Consider the following 13,264-nt stretch of genomic DNA (forward strand, 5'->3'; position numbering starts at 1 on the left):
CTCCTCCCTGCTCTGTGCACCACAGCGTCCCCCCACGTCCTGCCCTGGAGGCGCTGGCAGGGGTGGGAGCGGCTCCCGGAGCCCCTCAGCAGCCGCGAGCACAGTGCAGGACGGCCACGTGGGAGGCGAGGCCTGCGCTGAGTGACCCCTCGCTCCTCCGCACTTGCTGTTCGGGGATCTTTCCCTCCCTCGGCCCCCAGCCCTTCCATAAGCTTTGCAACTGAAGTCCCTGCACTAAACACCCACGTCTGAAATACCCAGAGTGCTTCTGCTCTAAGCCAGTCTCGCAATCTGCTCTCCCAGGGCCCACTCCTCTCCTCGCCCCAGAGGCCGTGTGCACGACCACGTGTGCGCACACCAGCGAACAGGTAACACACCCGTGAAAGGGCCTGGCTCCCGAGCTCACCTGTGTCTATCCGCCCCAGGTCACGGGAACCCAGCACGTCTTCCCCTGCCCCACTGCGCCTGTGGGGACGGGCCCGAGGGCTGGGAGGCTCCTGGTGCTGCCTCAAGGGAACCACTGCGGGAGCGGCCGGGGCAGACCCGGGCCGTGAGGACCCACCCCCGTGGTCTGGCTCCACTACCTCCCGTTCTCAGGCAACGTCCCCGCCCACCACCGGGCCGCGCAGACCGCTGTGGCCACAGGGCTGGTCCAGAGCAGAGGGAGGGCGAGCCAAGGCTTGGGTGCCGACCCAGCGGGACACAGGCGGCAGCTTGACATTCTTAGCGGCTCAGTGTTTATTTAAAATCTCAAAAACTGAACGGCCGGCCGGTGTGGCTCAGTGGATTGAGAGTCAACCCAAGCACCAAGAAGGCACGGTTCGATTCCCGATCAAGGCACATGCTCGGGTTGTGGGCTCGATCCCAACTAGGGGGCGTGGAGGCAGCCGACTGATGTTCCTCTCACATCGATGCTTCTCTCTCCCTTTCTCTCTCTATAAAATCAATAGAAACATATTTTTAAAAAAATCTAAAAACTAAACAAACCAGGCTGTTTCACTCCTCCTCTCTCAGCAGAGGACGGACCCCCAGGCCTGTGACGTCTCCTCTCTTTGTGGCTATTTAGACCCGGGCTCCCAGGCACTGCCCAAAGCCTGGGACCCGCTCCAAAGTGGGCGAGCTGCTGCCCACCCCCCCCACCCCCCCAATGCTGCCCGTGAGCCTCCCGGTCCGAGGGCGCCCCCTGGGCCCGGTCTTTCCCACATGTAAACAGCATCAAGCAATGCCCACTCCAGAGGCCCTGAGGTTAATTCCTGAAATACCCGAATGCCTCAGACCCACACTGTTTTCAGACACAGACGTCACCCTACAGACCAGCGATTTCAGCCGACGCGCCGCAAGTTTTCCAGCGTGCAGTACCTGACTAGTCAGGGCACCGACTTCTTTTCTCTTAGATTGTCAGATAGAAATGACAACCATCCGGTGTGAATGAATCAAAATTACACCTATTTCTTTTGTCAAAGTGGAAAAGAGTATTTGTGCAGTGCCACAGAACTTGTCATTGGTTTATATGTGCACGAGATGAAGAAGCTTGACCATCACTGCCACAGACCAGTGACTGGCAAGGCCGGGCCTCTGGACCACGTGTGGCCGGAGGCCGGTGTTTGAAAACGCCGTTTGGTTGATGCACAGCCACCCCCACCCCCGGGCAGCTCACGGCCATCGGGGCAGGACACTGCAGCTCCCTGGGAGCTGAGCAGGTGTGGCAGGAACCCTGCTGCGGAGCCTCGAACAGCTAACACGCAGTCTTTGCGGAAAAGCTGGCTGGCCCGGCTGGCCAGAGGCACAGCTACAGGCTGACCATGCAGCTCACTGGGGCTGCGGGGAGATGCAGCCGAGGCCCCTGCCCCCCACCCCCACCTCGGCAGGTGCCCCGCTCACCTGTGGCCTGGCAGAAGAGGTGGACGGTCCCCAGGGCAGGCACGTGCTGGGCCTGGTCGCTGAGGAAGGGCGGCAGCAAGGTGACCCGCAGGCGGCTGTCAGGCCCAGAGCCCGAGGCCAGCCAGGGGCTTCGGGGAGAGGAAGATGAGTCGGGGCCCAGACAGGACAGGGAGGACCCCGGAGGAGGGGAGGGCATAGGAGACGAGGCTGCGAGACAGAGGACAGAAAAGAGAGGGCACTGAGGCAGGAGTCGTCACGAGCAACACCGCATGCAGAGACGGGAAACACGGTTAGAAAAGACGGGCCCACACGGTCCTGCCTGCCAGGCTGTTCCAAGAGGGGCCAGGAGACCCCACACCTGCTCCCCGCACGGCCTCAGCAAATCACGTGCTCACATCAGGATATAAGCTTTTCATTTATTCGGTTACTTTTCAAATGTATACAATTCAAAGTAGAAAAATAAAAACAAAGTAAATCTTATAAAACACAAATGTTTACACCAACACAGTGGAACCCTATCACGCTGCCCGCATGGGACAAACATCCAGGTTACTGCTCTTTGCCACGGAAACGTCTCCTCTTGTGGGCGTGTGGACAGCGGAGGTGGACTGCGAGGTCCGTGCTGTTAAACCGCACCGCCCGCCCGCCCCACCTTACAGACGCGGCGGCCACCCCGGTCCGGTCCGCAGGGCGGGGTCCGCAGCACCGTGGGCACGCCCGCCCTCCCTGCTCACTCTCTCCAGCTGTGGATGCTCAGGTCGGCCAAGTGGAAAGGCTGGTGCATAAGAGGTGTGGAATGGAAGCCAAGAGAAACAGATGTCCGGGTGACCGGACTCCACGGGACAGGAGGCTGCGGCCAGTGGCCATGGGCAACGGATCGTGACACACTCGTCCCTGTGCTCCGGGCCAGCCCGGCTCTCCCAGGGGCCACCGTCCTCGCTCAAAACCCTGCCGGTGGCCACGGGGAAGTCCCCCACGCCTGCTCCTCTTCAAGACTTAAAACGAGAAAAATGGTACAGAAAGAAATCTTCGCTGAAAAGGACGCCTCCCTTGAGGAATAAAATGTTTAAAAAGTCAGTGTGCTCAAGAGGCGGCCTTGTCTGCATTTCTAAAAGCAGAGAGAACGCATTTAGCAAAAGTAAGTTTATCCCTGAGAATCTCCAGCAACGGAAGCCATATCCTATCCTAACATAAACAAAACCCAGAAGGTGCGCATCTTCTAAATATTAAGACATCTGCTTTAGTGACGTAAAAAATAAATGACCTAACACTTCAACTCAAAGCAAAATCCTAAAAACAATTACGTGGAAGAAGAGCTTCGTGCCAACCTGGACAACAGGCGACCCACGACCCATCTGATCAACCACACGCCCTTTCCGACCGGGAAGGAGATGGCCTCTCGGGCTGCTTTCTGAGGTGGCGCTCTGTGCGGCCGCCTGGCCACCGCCCCGCCCGCGGGCACGTCTCCAGCTCCCACCGACCGACGAGGAGGCCCAGGTGGGACGCTCGCCGTTTTCCGAAAGGACAAAGAGAAACCAAGTCACGAGTTCAGCCCAAGAGAAAAGACACAAGACTGAGGTTTGCAGAGGACGGGCTACCAGCGGCACGGGACGAGGTGACTGCACGGGAACACGAGGACCCTCCGCGGCCGCGCCTCAGTCCCCGTCCGCATCCGAGTCGGCGAACTTCAGCTCGCACTTGACGTCGAACGGCTTGTCCCTGCCCGGGAGCTCATCGATCCTCTGCGAGTCCTCCCTGTCGGTGGGCGCCCTGCTGGCCGTGGTGTCCTGCTCTGTCTCGTAGCCGGTGTCGGGGGCCGGCCGGGGCTGCCCCCCGTTCTGCTGGGAGAAGCTGCCCGGCTCTACCAGCGTCTCCTTCACGCTCTGCTCGCAGTCGGAGAAGTCCGAGGCGGGCTTCTTCTTCCCCAGCAGCAGGGTGGAGCGGACCTGGAGGCACCGCCCGGGCAGGAAGCCCTTGTAGCAGTTGTAGGAAAGGAGGCAGAGGCAGAGGACGAAGAAGAGGAGGAAGAGGGACAAGAGGAGGCGGTCGTTGCTGGACTTGAGGTACAGGGTCTTCTCCGACTGGACCTGGGGGACGGTGTGGATGACGATCTTTGGCTCACAGGGTGTGCTGGTGGGCGCCGGGCCGGGAGGGGTGGTGAGCCGCCCCGCTGGGGTCTGGGGAGAGGAGCCTCGGACGGGCCCCACTGACACGTCGGGGGGGATCCCAGCGCCTTCTGTGCGGGTGGCCGGCGAGGAGAAGGCCCCTGGGGTCCGGGGGACCGTCCTGACCTCCAGCACATGCTTGGCCATCACCTGCGAGACCGTCTTGTTCCTGACCCTCTCCTCCGACAGGCACTGGTACACCCCGCTGTCCCCTTCCGACAGGTTGAAGATGAGCAGGGTCCCGCCCACCAGGCTGTACTTGGGGCCCTCGGCCCTGAGCACGCCGCTCTGGAACCTCCACACCACCCGCGCCAGGTTGGACTTCGGGGAGCATTTGAGCTCTGCGGTGCCGCCATGCTTGAAAAAATGCTGCCGGAAACTTCCCTTACTTTCATCTGGAACATCAAAATAAACGTGCACAGCGTCAACAACCCTGCTCCCACGTGACTTCTGTTAAAAACAGCCAACACGCACAAGAGGACACCAGAGTTCCACCCACAGGAGCGACACGGACTCTTCCAGAACAACAAAGGAGATAAAGACATGCATGAGCAAAAAGCGAAGATGAGCCCTCGGTGGCAGCGCTGGGGCAGAGCCAGAGGCACCTCTGGCAGCAGAAACCCCGTCTCGCACCCTGGCTTCCTGGGAGAGAACGCACCCGGTGGGGAGGCTGAGCGCGGCCAGGCGCGTTCTGACAGCCACGCTCCGAGTCAGACACGACGCGCTTTTGCTAGCGGCTACCGCACCCCGCAGCCTGGCACGCCCTCCTCCTAGACCTGCCTTCCTGTCCACAGCCTGGCCCCGCAGCAGTGGGGTTGCCCACGGGAACGCCACCCACCTGGACGTGACGGCTGGAGGACCCATCCTTCCCGCGTGCCGAGGGGCGGGCTGTGCTCCAGGAGCCAGAGCCGAGGAGAGAGGCCCCTCCAGAGTGGGCGCCAGGCGGGACGGTGCCTCTGGGACACACACACTCTGGGGGCCGCGCCCACCCTCCCCGCAACAAGAGGTCCAGAGAAGGCCACGAGGTCTGCCAGACACGGGCCCTCCGCTCCGGCAGAGAAAGGAAAATGCGCAAGATGCCACAGCCCCAAAGCACCGTGAAATGGTTACGAGAAGGCCATTCCTCAAGGGAGCAGAGAGAACGAGCAACTTACCGGGGCAAGTGGACACCTCCCCGCTCATGTCCTGGATCAGACCCCTGCAAGACAAGGCAGAGTGGGCGCGGGCTCCCGCGGGAAGGCGGGCGGAGCATCTGCATGCACCCCCCACGCCGCCGGTACCTGCCGGGGCTCTCGGTCTGGTGCAGGCCCACGCAGGCCGCCGTGGCTGGGCTCCAGGCGCAGTAGGGGTCCCGGGCCAACACGCAGTCCTCACAGGTGCCGTGCTTCCCACAGAAGGCCACGGGGGCCTGGACCACGCCTGAGTTGGAACCGGCATAGATGAACCTTCTGCCCTGTGGGTGTAAACTGATGAGAACGGGTGGGCCCGGAGCCAGCGTCCTGGCGGGGGCCCAGGGCATCTTCTCCAGCCTCAGGGAGCCCCGATGCAGTGCTTCCTGGGGAGGAGGAGCCCCCTCGCTCAGCACTGAGGCGGGTCCCACTCCAGGTGAACCTGCGTGCAGGTGTGACAGCGCGAGCAAGCGCCCGGTTCGAGCAGAACCTGCCAACGCAGAGAGCACGGGCCTCGGCCCGGACCCTCCCTCATGCCAGGCACCACTGTCACCCCGACCACCGGCAGAGCGCATCTCTCGCCCAGTCAGCCCCTCCGGGAGGGAGAGCCCCAGCCGGCCACGCCAGGCCTCACTACAGGCCCGAGGCCACGGGGCACGACCTCAGAACCCGATGTGGGCACCGGAGCACGGAGCCGTGTCTGAATCCTGCACGGCCCGGAGTCGGAGGGCAGACAGAGGTCAAGGAGAGTGAACACAACGCCAGGAAGCGGAACAGGAGTCTGAGGCAGCCGCCTCACACGCTGCACTGACGCGGGAGGGCCGCGCAGACGGGAACCTGACTGCCGCGCTCTGAAGCAGGCTCGGCAGGCCCCTCGTTGGTGTGGGAGTCCCACCCTCTGACCCTCCTCCAGGGCCCGGGCTGGCAGACCGCTGGCAGGCCACGGCCAGCTGATGCTTCGCCGAGCTTGGCTGAAACGAGGCCCCACGCAGGCCCCCCAGCAGACCCAGGGCGCGCACCCCGGTGCTGGCGCTCACCCGCCTCTGCCTGGGAGCCTCCGTGTCGCCCGATGCCTGGTCAACATCAGAAGGCTCCACATCTACACAGATGCAACATGCAGCCGCCGCCCTCAGGGACAAGGTCTGAATGAACTCAGGTCCCTGGCGTGGCCCCGACCTCCGGCCTGCGAGGCATCAGAGGCCACAGACCCTGCGTGGCAGGCACCGCCGAGAGAAAGGGCAGGGCCCTCTGCACGCAGCCGCACAGGAAAGCAGGCCCCGCGGCCGTGCACGTCCGTAGACACCTGGGCATTGAGGCCACGGGCCGCCTCAGTCTGAAGGAGTGAGGGTGCCCAGGCCACGGCACTGGCGCCAGGTTCCAGGGAACCACATGCTTGCACAGTGAGCACATTCCTGGGGCGCAAGGCCAAGGGGCCACTTCAAAAGCCCGCAGCACCCAGGAGGACCCGCGCGAAAGCATGTACTCGCACAGCACTGGGGCCTGTGCTGCCGGGAGCCCCCGACACCAGGGACCCTGGAGCCCAAAATGACGTCACGGGCAGGGGGCACCCACCGTCTGGCGCTCAATGAGCGCCGGCCAGCAGAGCCCTCCAGGTGAGGCAGTGTGCCTGGGGAGGGGCCTGCAGGACTCCCCGCACTAGCCCCTCTTCCTTGAGTTTAAAATGATTTCAAAATGAAACATTTTTAAAGTAAAGGAAAAACACCCCGACGACGGCTGCCCAGTGTCTGTGAGGTTCACTGAGAGCCCACCCTCTCCTCCAGCCTCATCGGCCGCCCCTCGGGACTGTGCCTCACCCACAGCACTGGGCTCCCGTGCCCCGGGCCATGCACCCCGGGGTGGGGTAGGGCGGATGCGGGCCGAGCGGAGAGGCTGTTTAGGTGCTCTCTCTCCTTTGCCAGGCAGCCGGCTCCCCACCGAGGGTCCTCGTGGACACGAGACGCCGCCGGCTCTGGGAGCTCACAGGCATCTTCCCCAGAGCACTGGGAGCAGGAGCCCAGCAGGCGTCTGTCCTCCGTCAGAGCACCGTGGTCACGGCGGCCCAGGGTGGGGCAACCCACGTGCCCGTCAACAGGAATGGTCCCTCCGCACAGTGAGGTATGACTCAGCCTTAAAAAGGAAGGCTGACACAGTGCAGCATGAATGAGCTGGGGCATTCTGCTAACCAGTCAGTCACCACAGGACAAATGGGTGACTCCCCGATGCAGGTTCCCAGGAGAGCCACGCTCACGGTGGGCAGCAGATGGTGGGTGCCAGGGCCCGGGGGGTGGGGGTACTGGGAGTTGGGATTTAGTGGAGACGGAGGCTCAGATTTGCAAGATGAACGAGTTCTGAGACGGTGGTGACGGCGGCATGACAGCGTGAGTGCGCGCGATACCGCTGAAGTGCACACGAAACGTTAAAGTGGTAAGTTTTATGTGGTGTGTGTTTGTCACAATAAACAGGCAGCTGCCCTGCCGTCGGGTAGGGCTGTGCGGTCCTGCGCGCTCCCGCAGCCTGCAAGCCGAGCTGCTCACCGGCTTTCTGCAGCAGGCCAGGCGCGATCGGTGCTGAAGACCTGGTTGGCGGGGAGCACGGGGGCTCTTTTCAGCCCCGAACACCCGCTTCCTGCCGCCCCATGGCACTGCTGGCACCCCCCACCCTGAGCCCACCAGCCCGCGGAGAGGCAAGGAGGCCATGGCGTGCCGGCAGTCACACCTGTTTTAGGCGACAGACCACGCCCCAGTGCAGAAGGCTCTGTGGGGACAGGCAAACGGCCCCCCGGGTGCCAGGCTTCCTACATGGCCAACCCCCTCCGGGCGCGGCCACGTGACCAAGTCCTGGCCGAAGGCATGTGAGCACAGGACTGACCTGTCACCACCCATACCTGCCCCGCCCCTTCTCCCAGCTACGGATCAGCATCCCAGCGCCCGGAAGCCTTGGTTTTACGCCGCAGGCCCGCCCAGGCCCCCGAACGACACTGAGGAGCAGAGCAGAGCCAGTTCTCACCGCATGTGTGCGCTGGGTGACTGACGGACGCTCACCCACGTGGAGGTCCCCAGGGTGCCGGCCCCGCCCCCGAGCAACACGTGCTGCCGGACGGCTTCTGGGGCTCCTCTCCACAAGGCCAGGCGGCCCACTGTTTGGAGCCGAGGGGGCAGTGGGTGCAGTGGGCCTGGCCCACGAGCTGGCCGGAGACTCCCGCCAGGTGCCAGGCAGGGCAAATTACAGAGGGCTGTGACGTTCCCCCCGCCCCTGCCTGGACCTGGAGGGCTGCTGGGGTGCACTCACACCAACGTGCTGGCCACAGAGCAGGGCAGGAGACGGCGAGGCCCCGAGACAGGCTGCGAGCGAAGGGTGTGCCTGCAGCCAAGGGGAAGAGGACACACGGCCCACCTCCAACTTCCAGCATTGACCCCGGCACTGCCAAGGCCCCGGGGCCCATCAGCCCGGGGTCAGAGCGTGGGGATACCCACAAGAAGTGAGGTCCTCGGCCACAGTCACCGTGTGGGGCTAGGCTAGGCTGCTCCTAATACGGTCTGCTGTCCCCTGTGCACATGAGGGAACGGAGGCAGGACTGGCCTGCTCAGGCTCACAGTCAGGCGCCACGGGGCTGGGGCTTGGACCGGGCGACCTGGTGCTCGGCCTGCACTGTGCTGCCCACAGCTCCACTCCAGCCATGAAATGGGCACACCTCCCGGCCGCTGCGGGGGACACCGGGGGACCGCCTGTGGCCACAGCAAGTCCAGCCCCTGCTGCTTCTGTTCCAGTTGGGAAATGTCATGACCTGCAAGCTCAGTGCCCATTACCGAGCTCTGCAGGAGCACAAGCAGGCTCGCGGATGGGCCACACGCCTGTGCCACGGCAGGACGGAGCCGTGTGGCCCGCAGAGCCTCACAGGCTTGACCCTTTCCAGGAGAGGCCGCTGACCGGGTGCAGGAGTCCGTGCCGTTGGGGGGCAGGGAGCGGTGCCAGAGGGAGGCCCTCTGTGCTGATGAGGAAGCGCAGAGGCAGGTACTGCGGGGTCTCTCCCGCGCCACGCTCGGGCCCGGAAGTGTTTTTGCTGCAGGCCAGCACGCACCGCGCACACATCATGTGGTGCCCCAACAGCCCAGCGAGGTTCTGCCAACCTTCAGGAGAGAGTTCATCTCCCCAGACTGCCCTCTCTCTATCCCGGCCCCATGGAGCGAAAGACTGTGAGAGCACAAAGGCGGCTCCTCTGGGCGAGAGGGACAAAGGGCCTCTGGCCCAGCACAGTGACCCCAAGACACAAGGTCACCGTCCCCCCAGCCCAGGGACCGCTGAGACACGAGGCCACCCCCCAGCCCAGGGACTGCTGAGACACGAGGCCACGCCCCCAGCCCAGGGACCCCAAGACACAAGGCCACCTCCCAGCCCAGCGACCCCGAGACGCGAGGCCACCCCCCAGCCCAGGGACCCCAAGACGTGAGGCCGCCCCCCAGCCCAGGGACCCCAAGACGTGAGGCCGCCCCCCAGCCCAGGGACCCCAAGACGTGAGGCCGCCCCCCAGCCCAGGGACCCCAAGACACGAGGCCACCCCCCCAGCCCAGGGACCCCGAGACACGAGGCCACCCCCCAGCCCAGGGACCCCAAGACACGAGGCCACCCCCCCAGCCCAGGGACCCCGAGACACGAGGCCGCCCCCCAGCCCAGGGACCCTGAGACGCGAGGCCGCCCCACCACGCAGTCCCGTCACCTTCTGGGAGGACAGCAGCAGGGTCTGAACTGGCTCCCGGTCCTGGAAGAGCTGCGTCTCCTCGATGATGTGGACGTCGCTCTCCAGGCTGATGGCCTTGTGCAGGGCGCCCCGGTCTGCAAGGTCAGAGCCCGGTCAGTGACCCCGGAAGGAGGACGTGCTGCCAGAGCTGCCAACGTCCCCTCTGCCTCTCCTCTCCTGCCCTCAGCCGAGGACGGCGCTTTTGCGTTAGAAATGGAACAGGAGAAGCCATGGCAAAATGAACCACAGGAACCAAGTGGCATCGCTTAGTCCCGGGGTTTTATGAAGAATAAACTAAGGGCTCACTGTGGACACCGGCACCCTTACCAGCACGGCCAACACGGTGCCATCTGTCCAACCTGCAGCGGGTTCCGGGCCCCCAGTCCTCTGGGGCGCCATCCTGCACGGTGGCCCCGGGGAGGGCGGGCCCTGCCTGCTGCTCAGAGGCACGACTGGGAAGCACCCCGGCCGGCCCAGCACCTGCCAGTCCGACACCCGCTTCCTAATCCCCGGGCCTCCGGGGAGCAGTGCCCCCTGCAGGTCAGGGCAGGCGGGAGGAGGTGCTGCCCACTCTCATCCGGTGCCCTGGCACCAGCCCAGACTGACTTACCAGACCTGAATTTCCAGGTCTGGGCCAGGACCTGTTTCTCACCAGGGCCCAGGGGGTCTGAGGTCACGGACATGAAGCCACGGGTGGAGACTTCTCAGAGGTGCACACTGCCCAGGGCACCTGGGAGGTGCTGGCTCCACTGGGCACAGGGCAGCGGGACTTACCAGGTTGTGACCAAGGCCCGGGACCCACCTGTGCTGACGAACATGACGTCGTAGACAGTCCCGTCCAGGGCCTGGGTCCTGTCCACCACGATCTGGGTGTAGTTCACACCGCTTTTGACCAGCCTGGGCCTGTGGCCTGTCGGGGTCACCGAGTCGTCCATCAGAGGGTGGTCTTTGACGAACTGCAGCGTCTTGTCGGGCAGACTGAGAGAGCTGGAGAAGTTGGCGGCCCGCGCCTCGCGGTCGATGCACTGCAGGGAGCAGACCGGCCGTTACCAGTGACACACGGACGTCGCGCTCCGCACAAGGCCGGGCCCGGGAGGCGCAAAACTCGGGACTCCACAGGGGGTTTCTTGAAAAAGGGGAACCAAGATGGCCCTCCCCTGAATCTGAAGACAGTTGTGGCACGTAGAAGTGCAACTGTCCTTTTACCCACAAGATACAATTACATTTCATGATACATAACCAGTGAGGCAATTTTTATCTATTTATCAATGGAAAAAAGGGCTAAGATTTTGAAGTTAAAAAATAACACTTCTTATGTGACAGCTCTCCCGTTAGAAGAGAAGACTGGTGAGAGAAGTGGTAAAAACGGTCCACTTCCAACCAGCACGAAGGCGCAGGAGTGTCCTGGCCCCTGACCTGCACAGGCCAAGACCTGGGGCCCCAAGTGAACGTGTTTTACTGAATAAGGTGCCTGAGGACACAGTAGCTGGTGTCGGAGGAAAGGCAGTCCGCGGGGGCACACGCCTGGGCACCCCCACGCCCGGGCACCCCCACGCCCGGGCACCCCCACGCCCGGGCACCCCACGCCCAGGCACCCCCATGCCCAGGCACAGGACAAACGGACACCCCCACGCCCAGGCACAGGACAAATGGACACCCCCACGCCCAGGCACAGGACAAATGGACACCCCCACGCCCGGGCACCCACACGCCCAGGCACCCACATGCCCGGGTACCCTCACGCTGGGGCACAGGACAAACAGACACAACTGAATCCACCTAGAAACTGGTTTCTACACAAAATGCACCACTTTTAAGAGACAACGCGTGATTCATGTTAGTGAATGGAGAGTACAGCTCATCTCTTTGCCAAGAAATTGTGTATGTCTCTACAGGAAACAAAGTGAAACAGACCTAACTATATTACGCACAGCTAATGCCACAGAACACTCCCTGCAGCCGGAGGAGACTCCAGTTTGGGCAGCAACAGCGGTCACACGCGTGCCGAGGACGGGACACAGGAGGAGGACAGAGTGCCCGTCGCCCTGCCCAGTCCCAGGGGGAGGCCTGCTCCCACGGAGACACACTCAAACTCCGCGAGGCCCGGCGGTGTGCGGCGAGGCGCAGGCCCAGCATGGCTGGCCCCACACCGGGTGCCCACGGCCAGGCCCCTCACTCACCGCCCCGGGCCTGGGCGAGGGCACCGGCCCGCTGTAGCGCACCCACTTGGTGTGGGACTGCTCCACGGTGGCGCTCTGCATGTACTTCCCGCGGGAGAAGACCGCCTCGGCCGCGGACAGGTTGTAGGCGCACACGGCCGACAGCCCCACGTTGTTCCTGGGAGGAAGGGCCATGTCATTACCTGCAGGGGGCGGCGGTGAAGAGCCCACCCCCCTCACCCGGCACTCACAACTGCGGGGTGAAGACCCCGTAGAGCACGGGCTCCTTCAGGTCGGGGGCCCTGAGGACGAAGACGGCGCGCAGCACGTTGAAGAAGAGGCTGCCGTCCGGCCTGGAGCAGAGCAGCCTGGCCTTCAGGAAGGTCGTCCACTTCTTCTGTAAGGTCCGCAGGCCGCCCTGGTCCCCCTGAAACGCAGACGCGCATGGCAGACGAGCAGACTCCCCATGCGGGTGCCCAGCCAGCCGGGGCCCGTGGCGGTGCCTGAATGAAATGCAGCCCCGGCTGAAAGGGAAGCCTCTGCAGACACCCCGTGAGCCCAGCACCCTTCCCCGCAGCTCGGGTTGTGGGTTCCCCCAATCACAGAACCCAGCCCGCTGGGGAAAAGCCGCCGTGGCAGCCGGACGGTGCTGGAACCTGCCCACGCTTGGCGACAGTGGCCCCCTCGCATGGCCGCCCGCCCGTGGCTGCACATTTGCAGCTCGTGACCTGCCCACGAGGGGCCTGGAGCCAGGAGCAGCCCACGCGCTGGCGCCCCAGTCGTCCTAGGCCAACGGGTGTGGGTCTGGTCTCCCCCAAATGTTCCTCGCGGGAGAGCAGGTCTGCGCTCCCTCCCTACCCCCAAGTTTTCGCTCAAGTGCTTTGGACCTGCCAGGCTCTCCTAAACACGTCAGGGACCATCGGAAATTGCACCTGCAGTGACCTGGCCCTGAGAGGAAGCCTGAGACTCAGAAACGTGGGTGCAGAGGGAATGAAGCCGAAGCGTCCTCACCTATCGTGGACGCAATAACCACGGGCCCTGCCCGTCTTTACCCCGAAGGGGAAGCCCCGGTTCCCGCAGCCTGCGGGTGCTCGCTTCTGCTGCCGGGCGAGGCCTGAGGAAGGTGCGCCCAGGGCAGACCCTCTGAGGCCAGGA

The 13,264-nt window shown here is 63.9% G+C and overlaps 1 protein-coding gene across 8 annotated transcripts in view; it reads right to left on the minus strand.

Moving 5' to 3' along the window:
* The window catches only part of SEMA4D (semaphorin 4D), a 99,477-nt gene that overhangs the window by 12,827 nt on the left and 73,386 nt on the right, over positions 1–13,264 (minus strand). For 5 of the 8 annotated variants that reach the window (XM_079790717.1, XM_079790713.1, XM_079790715.1 and 2 more), the window contains 7 exons: positions 12,361–12,536; positions 12,131–12,287; positions 10,753–10,975; positions 9,930–10,045; positions 5,327–5,499; positions 5,201–5,244; positions 2,106–4,441 (listed from right to left, as the gene is read on the minus strand). In XM_079790717.1, coding sequence (XP_079646843.1) covers positions 3,537–4,441; positions 5,201–5,244; positions 5,327–5,499; positions 9,930–10,045; positions 10,753–10,975; positions 12,131–12,287; positions 12,361–12,536 — 1,794 coding nt within the window. In that variant the 3' untranslated portion in view covers positions 2,106–3,536. The other 3 variants (XM_079790719.1, XM_079790718.1, XM_079790720.1) reach the window with 2 other exon arrangements.

The sequence above is a fragment of the Cnephaeus nilssonii genome (genome assembly GCF_951640355.1).
Source record: "Cnephaeus nilssonii genome assembly, chromosome: 14".
Taxonomy (NCBI): domain Eukaryota; kingdom Metazoa; phylum Chordata; class Mammalia; order Chiroptera; family Vespertilionidae; genus Cnephaeus; species Cnephaeus nilssonii.